Source organism: Heloderma suspectum, chromosome 12 (genome assembly GCF_057233095.1).
Source record: "Heloderma suspectum isolate Gila_16-S chromosome 12, 16-S_ref, whole genome shotgun sequence".
In the NCBI taxonomy this organism is placed as follows: Eukaryota; Metazoa; Chordata; class Lepidosauria; order Squamata; family Helodermatidae; genus Heloderma; species Heloderma suspectum.
The window spans coordinates 21,421,740-21,438,891 of NC_139469.1; the positions used below are offsets into that span (position 1 = coordinate 21,421,740).

General features: G+C 47.2%; 1 protein-coding gene across 2 annotated transcripts; it reads left to right on the forward strand.

Annotated features, from left to right (window-relative positions):
- The first annotated feature begins 1,155 nt into the window (after window positions 1–1,155).
- Window positions 1,156–15,272, forward strand: LOC146336672 (uncharacterized). 2 transcript variants are annotated; one of them, XM_084818676.1, is made up of 6 exons: window positions 1,156–1,515; window positions 8,732–9,039; window positions 9,270–10,279; window positions 11,750–11,928; window positions 12,867–13,001; window positions 13,635–15,272. In XM_084818676.1, exons 3-6 carry the CDS (start codon window positions 9,790–9,792, stop codon window positions 14,025–14,027), a joined length of 1,197 nt encoding a protein of 398 aa, XP_084674802.1. In that variant the 5' UTR covers window positions 1,156–1,515; window positions 8,732–9,039; window positions 9,270–9,789; the 3' UTR covers window positions 14,028–15,272. The 2 variants fall into 2 exon arrangements, with proteins under 2 accessions (XP_084674802.1, XP_084674803.1); XM_084818677.1 differs by lacking the exon at window positions 8,732–9,039 and having other exon boundaries at window positions 1,189–1,515; window positions 13,635–15,265.
- The last annotated feature ends 1,880 nt before the right edge of the window (window positions 15,273–17,152 follow it).

The following is a 17,152-nucleotide window of genomic DNA, read 5'->3' on the forward strand; positions in this document are numbered from 1 at the left end:
AAGTAGGACATGTGCGCAATACTACCCTCATATTCCCCAGCAACTAGTATACAGAGGCATACTGCCTATGATACTGGAGGTAGCTTATAGCCAACTAGAACAATCTCTACAATTACAAAACTACAAACAGCAGTCTAAAAAGTCTATGCAGCCTAGCACAGCAATTCAGATAAAACAAATTAGAACAGAAACGGCACTCGTTAAAACAATTAAATACCAAGTTCAGCACCTTCGTTAAGAGGAGATTAAACCAAAAACTGTTTTAAGGCCTTTGTTAGCTTTTAAAGATGGGGCCTGGTGTCTATCCCTTGGGAGGGAGCCCCACAACAATGGGTCCACCACCCAAAAAGGCCCTGTCTCCAGTCCCCACCATTCTGATAAACCCTCATGGTGGGCCTGCCATCAAGGCTGGTTGAATTTCTGTTCCGACATTGTTCTATTCCTCTTTCAGCTTAGTTTATCATGGATCTACAGCATACAAATAAAGTGAAGACAATGAATGGGGATTTGAATCAGTAATGTGTATTACTTCAAAATGCAGTAAGCCAGCCCTGCCACATTTGGGGTCTTCCTGCTCAATCTGCTAAATAGGGCCCCGGACTTGTGCCCCCAAATCCTACCCTAACAGCACCACAGACTTGAATCCTACCTCCCCGGCCCTAAGTCCAAGATTACCAAACTGTGCACACCAGCGGACGCTGCTGGCTCCGATGTCAGCGAGGCTGTGAATCTGCTCCAGGTCTCCTTCAGACCCAGTCAGAGCTCTCAAGGGGCTATCCAAGATGCTGAACCTATTTGGGGAATTGAGTTCAGCACCTTGGAGAGCTGCTTCAGAGTTCTGACCGAGACCCAGAGCGGATTCGCCGTCCCACTAACTTCAGAGCCACCAGCCGCCACTGCTGCACATCCCATGTGCTCTTGGCATCGATGCCTGTTGTGCAACTATTATAGGAACCCTGTCTCCTCCCACATCAAACATTATCAACCGTAATACCCGGTTCTTCTGCCCTATCCCCATCCTTTCCCAACCTAGAGCGCACTCCAAGGCAGGTCTCTGGCGCTGCGAGGGTTAACCAGCGTGGGGGGACCCCCCCCCATTCCTTCCCCTAAAAGGGTCACACATCTGGGCTCCTCCCTCTCCTGAGTACACAAAACCTCTTTCCCAGCAGCCTTTGCAGCGTTTGGCTTTCCCCCAATCAAACAAAGAAGGCTGGAGCTTTGCAAAACAGCTGCTGAAGCCTCGTCAGCAGCATCAGGTCCGGGCAAAGTTGAGGAGGACGAGGCGACGTTGCTGCTGCTTGGGATGAGAGGAAATCGCTGCGGACAAGACTTAGCCGAGGGCTGCAGCGGCGTTTCTCCTGCGAGAGCAGCCCGGATCCCTTGTGCGAAATAGCCGAGGACGCTTGCTTAGGTTGCAGCCCTAACCGCACTCGACTTGGGAAGCCAGCTCCATTGAAGACCGCGGGACCTTCCTTCTGAGCAAGCGTGCCTAGGATCGTTTTGGTTTTAGAGCAGGTAAGCAGTTTTTAGTTATTGCACGGGCCGTTTGGCCGTGGCAAAATTGTACCAAAGAAATTTCAGGTAGCTGTGCTGGTCCGTCTGAGAGAGAGAGAGAGAGAGAGAAATAAATCCAAAAGGAACATTAGGGCAATACCTTTATTGGATATTACTTTGTAGACAAGTTTTTTAAAAGTTGAGGAAGCTTTCGAATGCATCAAAACCTTTTAGGCTGCAATCCTAAGCCCACTTCCCTGGGCGTATGCTTCGTTGACCCCAATAGGACTTAACTTTTGAGTGGACTGTCAATTATTCTTGGCTTGTATTGATCATATCTTACTTAAGCTGCCTTTGGAAGATTTTGACCGGAAAGGTGGAGTATAAATGAATAAAACAGTAACTAAAACACTTTATCTTTGTTCAGTCATTCAGTCGTGTCCGACTCTTCGTGACCCCATGGACCATAGCACGCCAGGCCTTCCTGTCCTGCGCTCTCTCCCGGAGCGTGCTCAAGTCCATATTCATTGCATCCGTGATGCTATCTAGCCATCTCATCCTCTGCCGTCCCCTTCTCCTTTTGCCTTCAGTCTTTCCCAGCATCAGGGGAAGAAATGGAAGGAGTGACAGATTTTACTTTCTTGGGCTCCAAGATCACCGCAGACGGTGACTGTAGCCATGAAATTAAAAGACGCTTGCTCCTTGGGAGGAAAGCTATGGCCAACCTAGACAGCATAGTAAGAAGCAGAGACATCACCTTGCCAACAAAGGTCCGTCTAATCAAAGCTATGGTTTTCCCAGTAGTAACGTATGGCTGTGAGAGCTGGACTATAAGGAAGGCTGAGCGCCACAACACCACCTGGTGAAGTGGGATACATGTTTTAAATAACAAGTAAAGCCCCAATATCCTTTTCTCCCTTCCCTGTATTTATTTTGCTTAGCTCCAAAGCCCTATGAGGAGAGACTGAAAGAACTGGGCATGTTTAGCCTTGAGAAGACTGAGGGGAGATAGGGTAGTGCTCTTCAAGTACTTGAAAGGTTGTCACAGGGAGGAAGGCTGGGATCTCTTCTCGATCATCCCTGAGTGCAGGACACCGAATAATGGGCTCAAGTTAGTTACAGGAAGCCAGATTCCGGCTGAACATCAGGAGAAGCGCCCTGTTAGAGCAATACTTGCCTAGAGAGGTGGTGGGCTCTCCCACACTGGAGGCATTCAAGATGAAGCTGGACGGCCATCTGTCAGGGATGCTTTGACTTGGATTCCTGCATTGAGCAGGGGGTTGGACTCGATGGTCTTGTAGGCCCCTTCCAGCCCTATGATTCTATGATGGTTTGCTGGTTTCCAACCCTACTATTCTGTGATTCTATGAAGGGCTCTGGTGAACTTGAAAGCTTGCTCATTTCATTGTGACTTTTTAGTTGGCGCTAATAAGTATCAAAATATAGGAAGACACAGATCGTACAGTTCCTGCTACTGGCACTTTTTCAACCAGTTTTTCTTGGCTCACAAAATAATGCAACAGATCTTCTCATCCTTGGTGATTTATCCTTGAGCGCAAAGCCTGTTTATGTGAAATAAGAGTCATGAATGATCATCCTAACAAATGGCAGCTTTAAGAATTTTAAGTGTGTAGCTGCATGTATGTTGTGTTAACTCCTTTGCTTTTTTGGCAGCACCTAAATTAAAATCGTCTACCTTTTTGATGTGACATCTTAGCCACTGTGTTTAACAAACCAACCAACAGTAGTTAGTAATGGAACCATATGTCCCCTGGTAAAATTAGGCAACAGTTTGAATTTATATCATGACCTATGCTTTATATCCATAACCTAGGATATTAACTGGGAATGCTTTGTGTTTTGCTTTTCAGCCTTACCCAACCTGGCGCCTTCCAGATGTGTTGGATGACAACTCCCACCAATGATTGGGGGGTTGGGAGGGTGATGGGTGTTGTAGTCCCACACATCTGGAGGGCACAAGGTTGGGGAAGACTGTGCTATGTGACTCTTCAGCAGGGCTTACTTTGGGACGGAGCTCTCCACAATGTGTCTGTACTAAGTCCTGAAACAGCAGGAATAATGATGAGTGACTTTGCCTATAAGCAAGCGCAGAACACTATTCCAGGAACAATGACTGAATGCAGCCAGCTCCTACACACCTAGAAATTGTCCCATTGATTTTAAACAGAACTCACACCTAATTTTCTCTGGGCCAAAGCCACAATGCTTCTTAAAGTTTGCATATCCGATTATGTAATACCAGTTAGTTGCCAGCAAACACAGTTTGCAGAGGAAAAATTAAATCTAACGAAAGGTTTAACTTAACTAACAGCATTTATTGCAACATTCAGAGTGTTAGATCTTTTACCTTTACAAAACTTCCTTAAATACAATCTTCTTGGTGTAAACTCCAGGGCGGCCACTGTAACATCCTTATTCTGGCTCATCCACGACTTGAATCTTGAGGTTTGCCAATGAGCACACATGACTTGTTTACAGGCCATATGTTACTGGCATATCATTGTGTTTTGGCCTGAACCTGTGTTTATAAAGGTGTACAGAGACTTCTAAATGTTATTTTGTTTAACAGCTAGAGACTTCCTTTCTGAGCAATAACTAAACTTTGCCTGGGCTTCTTTTAACTATAGGTGTATCTTAATCCCTTCATGATTTGTTTACAGGCCTTCATGATTTGTTTACAATTAATTATGTTTAATTATACTAGACTTTTTTGATATTAAAAATAAAACTTTATAGTACATTGTTATAGAAAATAGCCTAATTCTTTAAAAAAAAAGCTTCATGAACTCCTGACTTTGAATTAGAGTGAAAACTGTTGTTATTCGTGGAATGCACACGTCAAGAGCTTTCCAATAAAGTGTGTTTCATGAGAATCCCTCAATAGGAAGGCAGTCAAAAAGGGATGACCAACTAATGCTAGACTTTGAATTATACATATAAGATATATAAGGCTGCCATCCCCTTTAACCTGGGAATAAGCCCCTCACCATCACATGGAGGTGCCATGGCTCAGTGGTAGAGCACTTGCTTTGTATGCAGAAGTTCCCAGGTTTGATCCCTGGCACCTTCAGGCTGGGCTAGAAAACCTCCTGCTGGACAATTTGGAGCTGCTGCCAGTCAGTGTCGACAATACTGGGCTAGATGGCCCAAGGGCCTTACTCAGTATAAGGCAGCTTCCTATGTTCCGATGAATTCAATGGGGTTTACTTCTGAGTAGACGTGCATAGGAGGACACTGTATCCTTGAACTGTGTGTAGCCCCACATGGAAGAATGATCTCTCAAAATGCATTTGATGTTTACTGTTAATATTTTGCTAGGACCTCTGGATCTTTTTTTTATTTTTTATCTAGGACAGAATCCAACCCAGAGTTACATATCATTAGTGCTTAATATAGAGAAGATGAGCTTGGCCTTTGCGGTTTTTAGTCTCTGACACTCTCTCTCTCTCTCTCTCTCACACACACACACACACACTATATATATATATCTATTTCTATAGATGCAGTCCTTTAGGGTTAAATCCTATGCATGTTTAGACAGAAAAAAGTCATACAACTCCCAGCTTACCTCCAGCCAGCCATGCTGGTTGGGGCATGCTGGGAATTGTAGGACTTCTTTTCTGCTTAAACATGCATAGAATTGCGCCCTTAAGTTCTTTGGACAATGGGGAATTAGTTCTTTGGCCACATGGAGGCTTCCAGGCAGGAATGAATTGCTGGACTGCTGTCTCTGCGCATGTATTTTCATTGTAAAGGAGAACTTGTATGATTCCTATAAAACAGAAGACAAAGAGCTTGGATATGTTTACTTTTAGTCTTGGGATAAGCATCACTATCCTTATAGTTAACGGTAGGAAATCTTGTAAAGGTTGTCATGAACTGTAATGAGGTGGACTCTGATCCTGTGGAAGGGCCCCCTCTGCTTTTCTCTCTACTGGTTCGAAAGATCCTTGCAACAGCACATTTCGTTCCAAGAGGAAAACAACCTACAGGGTTGTACGTTTGACATGTGCCTGTGCAGGCCTGGCCTTTGGCCTGCAAAATTGCATTGCTGCAGAATTGCCTAGCGCAGGGGTGGGCATCGTGCGGCCCAAAGACTACATGCAGTTCTCTGCCTAATTTCAGGCAAGTGGGGCAAGTCTAGAGGGAGTAAAGGAATAAAGGGGGGGGACTGTAACTGACAGAGCAATTGAAGGAGGAGGAAACCCTCAGCAAGAAAGCAATTCAGACCTCTGGTAAGGTGGATGGGGTCAAATGGGGAGGGGGAAGCTGAAATGGATGGAGCTATACAGGTGGGGGAAAGCCCTCTGCAAATGGTTAGTTCAGACTTCTGGCAAGAGATATCTGTCCCTTCCGGGGCGGGGGAGAGAGTCAGTCAGTGGCTCTGCCCACTTTTTGGCTTCAGTCCTGTCCACCACCACCCCAAATTACTCTCAAGTGAACGCACACAACAACAACAACAACAACAGTTTCCCCACCCTTGGTCTAGTGCAGGTGTGCAGAACGTATTTCAGCTTGAGGGCCAAATCCCATTTTGTAGAAGCTTTCGGCGGCTGCAATCCAGTGGGAAAAAACTGCCAAAAATCCAGGAAAACCACCAAGCAATCTGTGGTTGGAGGAAAAGACAATGATGCCAGGGGAAGGGGTGAGGCATTCTGGGGAACCCCAGAGGTCCAGATGGGTACCCCAGGCAGGCTGGATATGGCCCCCAGACCTGAGGTTCTGCACCCCTGGTCTAGTGACCCCATCTGTGAAATCTCCTCTGGTTCTATAGGAATGTGTTTTCCTGAATATTTCAAAACTTCCTCTGACTTAGAGAGCTTGCTGCAGCAAACGAGTAAGAGCAAGGCACTTCCTTTGAAAGCCCTTTGACAGGGCCGTCAGCCATGGCAGTGTGAGTTTGTTTCTAGCAGTCTCCATGCTAGGAAGAATGTTCTGGAAATAGGTGGGTATTTCAGCAAGCCGTGCTTGTTGGGGAAGATGGGAGTTGTTAACCACATCTGGAAGGTGCCAGTTTGGGGAAGGCCTGTGTAGGTAGAAACCACTGTCCTAGTGTCTGGTAAGATATCTGCAGCAGGGCACATCTCCGTTCCATTCATGGAGTCTCTGGCATGATTTCACACTGGCACCACTACAGTAAATAATTATCAATAGGATCACATGGGCACAATAAGTGGTATAGGGTTGTAGCTGAAGCAGCTCCCTAAGCCAGGCTTGTTTCTACAATTGCTTATCCTGGAGCCATGTCACTCTAACTTTTCTTTGTCCTTAAATTTGTTTGTGTGATCAAGGGGGGAAATCTGACGAGGAAGCCAGCATAAACAAACAAACACACACCGCTCCCTTCTCCAGATAAAACTGGACCTCTGTCTTGGCTTCACTCGGGACAAGTTGCAAGCAAGCTAAATTTGATCCTTTTAGCGCTTCATACCCGCTACAGGGTGCGGCGGGGACTGCACTGGGGGCCGCATGTGGCCCACCCCTGGTCTAAACAAATCTGTTTCAAGTTGATTGGGGGGTTCTCATCACAGGGCAATTGGAGAGGGTATATAGGTAAGGCTAGATGAACACAAACCGAGCCCAGTGGGATTTGGCCGAGGGGCCATTCAGCCTAGCCAACCAAATGCTGCCCGGAAACTTGTTTCAAGTTGATGGTTAGATGATCAGAAGTTTCCCATTTGAGATCTTTAAGAACTCTTGGATGGATACTATCAGGACCTGTTGATTTGTTATCTTTCAATATGTCATTAATGTCTAGAACTTCATCTCTTGTCCCCACTATTTGTCTCATTTCCTTAGACTCCCCCCCTGAAAATATCACTTCAGGCATGGATTTCTGTCCTTTATCTTCTTCAGTGAAGGCAGACAAAAATAACTCATTCAATTTCTCTGCAATCTCCTTATCCTCCTTTAGTATTCCTTTAACTCTGCTTTCATCCAGCAGTCAAACTGCTTCCCTAGCCAGTTTCCTTTTTCTGATGTATTTAAAGAAAGCTTAATTGTTGGTCTTTATGTTACTAGCAATATGCTCCTTGACATCCTTTTTTGCATCCCTTATTGTCTGCTTGCATTTCCTTTGTGCACGTTTGTGTTCCTTTTCGTTTTCCTCATTTGGGCAAGACTTAACTTCTAACTGCATTCCATCCCCTCCCCCTTGTCTTTTCCAAGTTATGCTCAACATTCTATGACAAATAAACAAGCTCAGCCCCCATTGGACTTGGGGGGGGGGTTGTCCCCTTAGCTTTTGAAAAAGATTTGTATTTCTGCAAACCTCTGGTTTCTCCCTGAGCATGCTGATACCTCCCTCTTGTTCCTCAGTATCCCCATTTTCTCTTGGTGTCTGTTGGCTGCTAGTGGGTATGATAAGCACCAGGGCCTTCTACATAGGCATTCTATTTTATTTTCATCCTGGGACAAGTGATAAGGTCAGCTATGGTAGGGTTGTGTTCAGAATGCGGAGGTGGGTAGATGTGAAGTAAGGGCAGAAGTGGTGAGCACTTCCTGACTTCTTTGTTCCTAGTGCATCCTGGGCGAGCGCATCAAGGACCCTATGCATGGGTTGAAACCACAGTGTTATTGCCATGATATGGAATTATGCTTCCAGACTATATCTTTTGCATATATGGATGAGAAGTATGCAAATGTTCCCATATTTAACCATCTTTGTATATGTGGGGCTCCACAAATAGAGGGTATGATACAGTATATATTTTTCTGTGAACTATATGTCAGTCCCAGAAAAAGGTTTCTTGCACCTTTGTTGGGAGGAATCTCAGCTAGAATTTTGGCTGAGCAGATATGTAAACTACTTGTAGATACGGCTCTTCCTTATGTAACTAATCAAGCAGCTTTATTCCCAGTGGTTGCGAGAAAGATTAGAGCAAAGGTCCTAAAAGTGTAGATTGTGCACATGATTAACTGATTTGAGCAGCTTGTTCAACCTTTTTCTTTTTGTGACTGTCTCTTTTGGGAGGCAAAATTGGAAGAACCTATGGTTACATGCAATAAAATCGACTGACTGACTGATAAAATATGTGTCTGAACAGTAACCAGAAACTTGTGGCTGTGGTCCACTGGAATCCAACAGGGTGACTTTCCAGTGGTTTGGGTTTTGTTTTGTTTTTTGAGACAGGGAGGGCAAAACCCAGACATTTGAAAAAGAACTTTAAAACTCTTGACAAGATTGCAGTTTTGTAACTACTGCTGTCCGTTTCAGAGGTGAAATATCACGGAGCTGCCAAAACAGCCTGCAGCTTGAGACGTTCACATGCTGCAACATAACTTTGTGAGGCGCCATCCCATCATGATGTCTGCCATGTTGAATCTCTAACACAGAGTTTGGCTAAGAAAAGATTCCTGAGTGTCTGCTGCGGGCCTTCATCAGACTATTCCTATCAAGCTGCCTTAATATGAAGCAAGGATGAGAAAAAGCAGCTTCAGACATGAATCAGAATTAAAGTTGTTCTAGGCTCTGCAAAATAACCTAGCTGGAATTGGAACCTGTTTCTCTCTCTCTCTGTACAGGTAAATTCTAGTTGTTTTTGCTGGTGAAAATGCCTTGGAGATTTTAAAGAACAGAGGAAGCTGCCATGTCCTGAGTCAAACCATTGGTCTAACTTAGCCCAGTAGTGTCTGCACTGACTGGCAGTGGCATTCCAGGGTTTCAAGCAGAGGCCTTTCCCAGCTCGAGCTGGGGTTGCTGGGGATTGAGCCTATGCCCTTCTGTGCGACCTAAGAACTTGTTTCTTTCCCAGGTTCTGTGTGCACTGAGTGAACATCTGGACCAGTGCTGTCAACTCCTGTTTCAATGGGTCATAGGAGATCCATCTTCACTGCAGCAGTGGGATCTTCAGCGGTCCTTCCGCTTCCTTCCTGCCTCTATTCTAAGGGAGATAGGTATGCCTAAAATGCATGGATGTTTGTTCCACATAAGAACCAATGGCCAGCTCAGTAGCCAGTGATCTCCATTCCTTTTGGCACCAGTTCAACCTCCGAAGCAGCAGTATGGGGTCAGTTCCTAAAAGATGACGCCGCCGTGACTCTTGAGTTGTAGCTCCTTTTGACGCTGGAAGCTACACTGACTACTCTCCTGGTGCCATCTTGTTTAGTTGGCTTGGTGTTCCAGAAACATCCACATTGGCGTATCTTTAGCCTGTTTGGTGCTGGCTCTTCCTGGCTTTGGTTGTGTTTTAAAAGCTTGCTTACCTGCAATGTAGCTGCCAGCGTTGAGACTAAAGGAACAGGCCAAAGTTTTGGGCTCCATCAAAGACCGCCATGGGTCGCTTAGATGACCAGGCCAAGAAACGGATCGTGGAGCTGCGCAAGGCCGGTTTGAGTTTCCGGAAGATCAAAAAGGTGCTGGAGCTGGACAACATCCGCGTCACCCCACAAGCCATCTACCTGTTCCTAAAGCGCAAGAATGTCGAGCCCAGCCCCCCACCGCCCACCTCCCATCCTCTGCTACCTCTCGAGAAGGGAAGCCAGAACACTCTTATGGACCAAGCTGGCTGGGAGGATGACCAGCTCTGGAATCTGCTTCAGGAAAATGAAGCTGGACACCAGAAGCCAAGAGAGGGTGCCAGCCCTGCAACAGGAGTCGGCCCAAGCGGTGAGATGACGCCTCGCTGTAACAACCATCGAGATGGCGAGGGTGGCATCAAAATCGTCAGTGTGACCTCCTTGAGCAAAGATGGGGGGCAGTTTGGGAAGCAGAACGCCGCCCATGGGGACCTTGCTATGGGATCGCAGCTGGGTCCAAGTCTTGGTAAGGCTTATTGCAACAATCTGTTCAAATGTCTTGATGGTAACAGCCATTCAACAGCGGAACCGTTACTTAGAGGGCTGGTGGGCTCTCTCTTGCAAGCAGAGGCTAGACAGCCATCTTTTGGGGATTATCTAGCTCTGGATTTCCTACATTGAAGGGGTGGGGTTACACTAGGCCCCCTCCAAATCTGTGATTCTATCTGTGCCTTCTGCTTGAGGTTTCTTTAAGAAAACACCCATATATCTTAATTCACAGTGACATTTTGCAAGCCCAGGCTGACTGCAATCTGCAATGTATAGGTTTCAGGGGCAGGAGGTGAATCCTAGCCTGTCTTAAGGGCACTGGCTTCTGGGTGAAATTCAAAGTGCTGTGTTTGGCCTAATAAGCCCTTACAGCCAGGGTGGGGAACATGTTATTGTTGGGGAGTTGAATTGCCCCCACCAGCCCTCCTCTGCAGGTCAGATGATGTCAGTGGGCACAGAACTCCATGCCTTTCAAGAGCATGGGGAAAAGGACCAAAAGACTTTGTTGTTTTTCCCCCTGTTTACGTGTGCTTTCATTTCCCTCCTTTTCCTCTGTTGAATTTTAGATTGTAAGCTCCTTGGGGCAGAAGGCCTATGAAGTGCCGTGCACACTGATTGTGCTATATAAATAATAAAAAATAATAATTAGAGGCACTACTCAGAGCAGGGGTGGGCTGAAAGATCTCCAGGTGTTTTGGACTCCAGCTCCCAGCATTCCTGACCATTGGCCATGCTGGCAAAGGCTTGTGGGAGTAGAAGTCCAAAACGTCCACTTGGACATAGGGCTGTTTCTGTGATGGTGCCATGTCTTTAGAATAGGGGTCTTTAGAGGTGTCGAACCTCTGTCAGCCCGAGTGCCAAATTCCATATCGGAGAAGCTCTCGGGGGCTGCATTCTGGGATGGGGCAGGGCTGACGGCAAAAGGGGTGGGGCCAAAACTGCCCAGACTACAAGTATAGTCTAGCTTAAAACTCTTAGTGCCAGCAACTCAGCCTTTGGAGAAGCATTTCGACCTTTTAAAATGGGGGAGAAACTGCACAACAGCTGCAAAACCACCAAGCTATCAGTGGTCAGGGGAAGGGGGTGTGGCTATCTGGAGAACCCCCAGGGACTGGATTCCAGGTGGTTCTCCAGATTTGGCTTGCATTCTTGAAGTTTAACACTCCTGCTTTAGAACATCCTCTGCAGAGATATTTATTTGGCACTTACCCTTTTGTCATTTAGGTGCTGGGTGAAGACCATGTTATGCTCTTTACTTAAACTTGCTTAAGTTCTTGCTGCTGCTGCTGCTGTTTTTAGTATTTTCATTCCTGAATTGTTCTTCGTTTTTGTGACTGTTCTTAACTAGTAGGGGAAAAGCAGGATGGAAAGTTATTCAGTGAGGAAGCAAAAGTCGCTTCCCTGTTAGGAACGGTATGGAGGCATCTTCACTCTGTTTCTCTTCTAGGTGACAACTGCCCCATGCCAAAAGCTTCCATGTCAGTTAGTTGCTCAGCTCCAGTTGTGCCTGCAGCCCCTCAACATAATATGAACGGCAAAGGGAAAGTATTTCTGCCTCCTGCTAGGAATCCTGCCTTAATTGTGAAGAGGAAGATAGTAGGCCGTGCCATCCATCTCCAGAAAAAGGTAGGAAATGCAGGGAAGAGGTCTAGAGCAGGGCCAGGCAGAAGCTAGATCATGATCTATTCATAGACAGCAGGGGTTTTTGACAGTGGTTTAACAAAAGCAACAACAAAAAGCCTTTTCCCCATCTGATCCTGTTATTTTTGTTTGTGTATTACATTTCTATACCGCCCAATCGCCAAAGCTCTCTGGGGCAGTTCACAAAAAGTTTTCCCACAATGCCTGGGAAATGTTCATTTCCCACAATGCCCTGGAGCAGCACTGTGTCAAGGGTACTGTGGGAAATTAAAAGGGCAGCTCAACTGGAGCACTGTTGCCTGCCACCACCAAAGATGCCAGGGGCTGATGTCAAGTCTGTCTAATCCCTTGATGGCAGCAGTGTGAAACTTCTTTCAGCCTGAGGGACGGATTCAGTTTTGGAGCAGCTGCGCTGGTGGGCAAGTCCAGATGCAAAATGGGGCAGGGCCAAAGATTACCAGCATATTTTAGCTTGAAACTCTTGCTGGCAATAACTGAGCCTCGGGAGACGCATTTCAGCCTTTTTAGAATGGGGGAAAAAACACCTTAAAGCCAGGAAACCACGAAAAGTTTGGCAGTCAGTGGAAACGGGATGGGGGAAAAGAAGAATGCTGGGGGGGGGAAGGAGGAGGGGCCAGGGGAAAGGTGCATGGCAGTCCGGGGAACCTCTGGAGGGCCTGATTTGGCCCACAGGACCAAGGTTCGACACCCCTGCTTTACAGTCAAAGCCAGGCCTGCCACTGAGGTGCATCCGCACGCTCCATTGCCACGAACCTTCCCTGAAGCTCCAGCAAAGCGGTGAAACAGAAGACAAAAAGCCAGCAGCCTGCTTCAGATTGAGGACGTTCTGTGCTGACTGACAAAGCTGTGCTCTGGGAATACAATTCTTATGCTGCCACTAAGACTTCTCCCTTACCAATCAGGCAAACGTTCAGAATGGGCAGCCTCTGTGTAGTTCTACGCCTGGCCTGCCTTTCACGCTGCGGGCACCACCAACCGGCCACTCTTCCCGGGGGGGGACTGCTGCCATGATTCCATCTCTTGGCTGCGCTACACAGGTGAGTCGCGTGGGGTTTGCACACCTCAGCTGAAAAACATCCCCGGGGAAGGAGGAGCTTTGTGAGAGCTTTAAAGGGGGGGGGGGTGTATGTGTATGTATTGGAGGGAGGGTAGGAGTGGAATACAGAATATACCTTCACATATTGGCTGGAAACCTGCATTCTGCTGCTGCAGACTTCTGCAGCACCCACCAGATGTGTTGGACTACAACCCCCATCATCCTCAGCCAGGAGGAGGGCACCATGTTTGGGGAAGGCTGGGCTATAACACATTCAGAAAGCGGGTGTTGCTTGCATGGCTGTCTTGCCTAATTTTGAAGAACTCTTCAGTCAGATATGCAGATTTTTCTGGCTTCAATCTTCACATGCGTGCTTTTTTGTTTTTAGACAGGAACATGGGAAGCAGCCTTAAACCGGGTCAGCACACTTAAATTAACCTTCTCCCACAACGTGGTGTCCTCCAGATACAAGTCCCATCAGCCCTGGCTAGCATGGCCAGTGGTGATGGATTGTGGGAGGTGTAGTCCAAAACATCTAAAGGGCCCCAGGTTGCGGGGTAGGTCGAGCTAGAGTTTATAGATGGAGACACGAAGAACTGTGTCTGATAATCTGCTCTTCCTTTTTTTTTTCTAGACTAAGGATGCCATTACTCAGACCTCCACCCCATTTAACCCCATGTACTCTACGGCCCATCAAAATGCTCACTGGGGAGGTCAGATGGCTGCCTCCTTAGTCCCCGCCACCAGCCCTCAGCCCCTCGTGGAGAAACTGGACACGGTGCACACTGAGGTCCAGAAGCTTGCACAGGCCGTGCACGTGGTTTTGGAGCGCCAGTGTCGGCTGGAGCGCCAACAGGAGCAGCAGCAACGGTTCCAGCAGGAGGTGCTCATGACGCTGCAGCAGCTCAGTTCCACCATCAGCCAGGGTGCAGTCCCTGCCAACCCACCCTGCGCTCCTTACAGCAACCTGGCCGACCCCTCTCCATCTTTGCCAAATTTCAGCCAGTTCAAGATGGAACTGATCTGATCAAATATGGGGAGATGGTGGTGGAGAAAACAAAGGGGCTGTTTTAGTGGTCCTCAGCTATTTCCTGCTTGGCCTGGCCTTCATCTTCCTGGCACCCATGCCCTAGCCTCTGCCTGCTCCAGAGAACCTGCCTGAAGTAGATGCTGAAATGAACGGAGAAAATGGATAGGATTTTTCTTCTTCTTCCCCTCTCATAATACTAGGATCATCCAGTGAAGCTGAGTGGTGGGAGATTCAGGACAGATAAAAGAAAATCCTCCTTCACTCAGCACATATTGCAACCACAAGATGTCGTGATGGGCTTTAAAAGGGGATTAGACAAATTCATGGAGAAGGCTATCAGGGGCTACTAGCTCTGATGGCTATATGCTACCTCCAGTATCAGAGGCGGTCTGCCTATGTGCACCAGTTGCTGGGGAACATGGGCCAGAGGGTGCTGTTGCACTCATGTCCTACTTGTGGGTTTCCCACAGGCAGCTGGTTGGCCACTGTGTGAATAGAATGCCAGACTAGACAGCCTTTGGTCTGATTCAGCAGGGTTCTTGTGTCCTGCAGGAGCCTCTCTGAGCCCCTGACATTCTAGAATGTTAACAGGCAACTCCTGGCCTTGCCATCTCCACTCAATCAGGGTGGTGGGAAATAACGTGCAGGTCTTAATTTTTGGTACAACGCTAAGACTTGAAGGACATTTTATAAATATTACGATTGTCCCAAGGAAAGCCTTTACCGTTGCTGTCGATGTAGGGCAACAGGTGAACAGCGGAGATAATGCTTGGGAAACTTGTCTGGTGATCCCAAAACTATAGGTCAAGGGAATTGCTCATGTGCCGTAAGATTGGCAGAAATGTGCCTTGGATAAAGTAAGCTACGTCGGCTACATCCCCTGCTCTGTGCTCATCAGAGTATTGATTTACTCCCTCCTTCCCCACCCCTCCAACATGTGGACAGTGGTATTACCTTCCATTTTAATGCAGATAAATTTAATTCAGAGAGAGCCAGTGGGGTGTAGTGGTTAGAGTGTTAGACTGGGACTCGGGAGATCAGGGTTCTATATCCCACTCTGCCATGAAGCTCAGTGGGTGACTTTGGGCCAGTCACTGACTCTTAGCCTAACCTACCTCACAGGGTTGTTGTGAGGATAAAATGGAGAGGAGGACCACCATGTAAGCCGCCTTGGGCTCCTTGTAAGAGTAAAAAAGGTAGGATATAAATGTAATAAAAAATAAAAAGCTATCCTAGTAGCATATAGGTTGGATATAGCAAAGCATTCCACAGCATCAGTCTGCAAGTGCTGGTCAAAGCAGACTGGATGACAAAGTAAATGGGGCTGGAGCTGTGTCCCAGTTCCTGGGATACCTTACATGATAGATTGAGATTCTATCACTTGTCATGGCCTGGGTGATAACATCCCCCCACGCCCACAACAATTCCATGCACAGAATACGTGGTCGGTTTCCACAGAGCATGCCCATGCATTGTATTTCTATCTTTTATCTAGAACTGAGATTGTTGGGAAACTGCTACATACATTGCTGCTCTGTTGGGGAAAGATAGAAAAAAGTCTAAGTCAGGGGTAGGGAAATTTATGGCCCTCCAGAAGTTGTTGGACTCCAACTCCCATAAGCCCCAGACCGTATGGCCAGTAGGCGTTGTAATTGTTGAGAGGCAGTGTACCTAGCGCAGTGCTGAAGAGACTGCCAAATTGGGGATTTCACAGTGAACTTACAATGTTATGAACCCACTCCATGGCTGTAGGTGAGTCTTTCTGCCTCCCCCTCCAGCATGGGGAGCAGTGTTAGGTAGCTAGTGCATAGAATCTTGGACTTGGAGTGGAAAGATCTGGGTTCAAATTCCATTCAGCCATGAAAGTCACTGGCTGGTGTTGGGCTAGTGACTGTATCTTAGCCTAACCTACCTCACAAGCTAGTTGGAACACTAAAAGAAGAGACATTATTTGCGCTAGGAAGAAATGGGCTAAAATATATAATAATAATACAGGCCCACCCTACAGTATTGTTGTAAGGATGACAGTGCAATAACGGGGGTGAAGTTCTTTGAACATTGATAGATGGCTTTAAAATGTTAACTAGTATCGTTCTTCTAGGCAGCAGGTCTGTGCCCCTTACTTTATTAAATCAAACCTAAGATGTGGGGGTAGGGGCTGCGGTGGCGTAGTGGTTAAGATGCTGAACTGCAGAGCGGAAGGTTGGCAGGACAGCAGTTCGAGTGCCACGTGACGGAGTGAGCTCCCGTCTTAATCCCAGCTCCTGCCAACCTAGCAGTTTGAAAGCAAGAAATTGCAAGTAGATAAATAGGTGCCGCTTCGGCGGGAAAGGTAACAGCATTCCGTGCACCTCGGTATTCAGTCATGCCGGCCACATGACCACAGAAACGTCTTCGGACAGCGCTGGCTCTTCGGCTTAGAAACGGAGATGAGCACCACCCCCTAGAGTCGGACACGACTGGCTGGGGACACCTTTACCTTTTTAAGATGTGGGGGCGGGGGGAGATTGACATGAACGATCATCTCCATAAACAGTTGGGCCAGCCCTGTACACTCCGTTTTTCCCAAGCTTCCATGGTGACAACCCACAGCATGAAATAGAGACCACACTTCCTGTTTGCAGCTTGTTGTTGTTGTTCAGTCGTTCAGTCGTGTCCGACTCTTCGTGACCCCATGGACCATAGCACGCCAGGCCTTCCTGTCCTGCGCTCTCTCTATTGCAAGTTTGCAGCTTGCACGGTGGCAAATCATGCAGGAAGCGCCCACTGATAGATTTTTCAGTCCCAGCAGGTACTGCAGTGGGAGGGGGCCAGCAGAGGGCAGTAGCTGATCAAAATGGCAGCGTCAAAAAGGATGCTGTCATTTCTCCACAGCCACATGCCTGAAAACACAATTGTAGCCTTGCAGCGGTCTGTGCCCAAGAGTAGAACTCTACAAGCTACGGCATACGGAGTTTCGAGGTTCTTTCACACGGTGAATACACTTACTGATTGTCAGTAATCCTTATAGCAGCAGGTCAGGGTAGCATTATTATCCATTTTGAAAGAGGAGCAAGTCAGACATGAGAACAGCCCTTGAGGCATCCTCGAGATCAAAGGTGCAGAACCTTTTTGGCCCTGAG

Excerpts from the sequence above, each read along its gene's own strand:
- LOC146336672 (XM_084818676.1), top strand. The coding sequence starts at position 9,790 with ATGGGTCGCTTAGATGACCAGGCCAAGAAACGGATCGTGGAGCTGCGC. Across the intron at positions 10,280-11,749 it reads GCAGCTGGGTCCAAGTCTTG|GTGACAACTGCCCCATGCCA; the intron begins GTAAGGCTTATT and ends TTTCTCTTCTAG. Across the intron at positions 13,002-13,634 it reads CTCTTGGCTGCGCTACACAG|ACTAAGGATGCCATTACTCA; the intron begins GTGAGTCGCGTG and ends TTTTTTTTCTAG.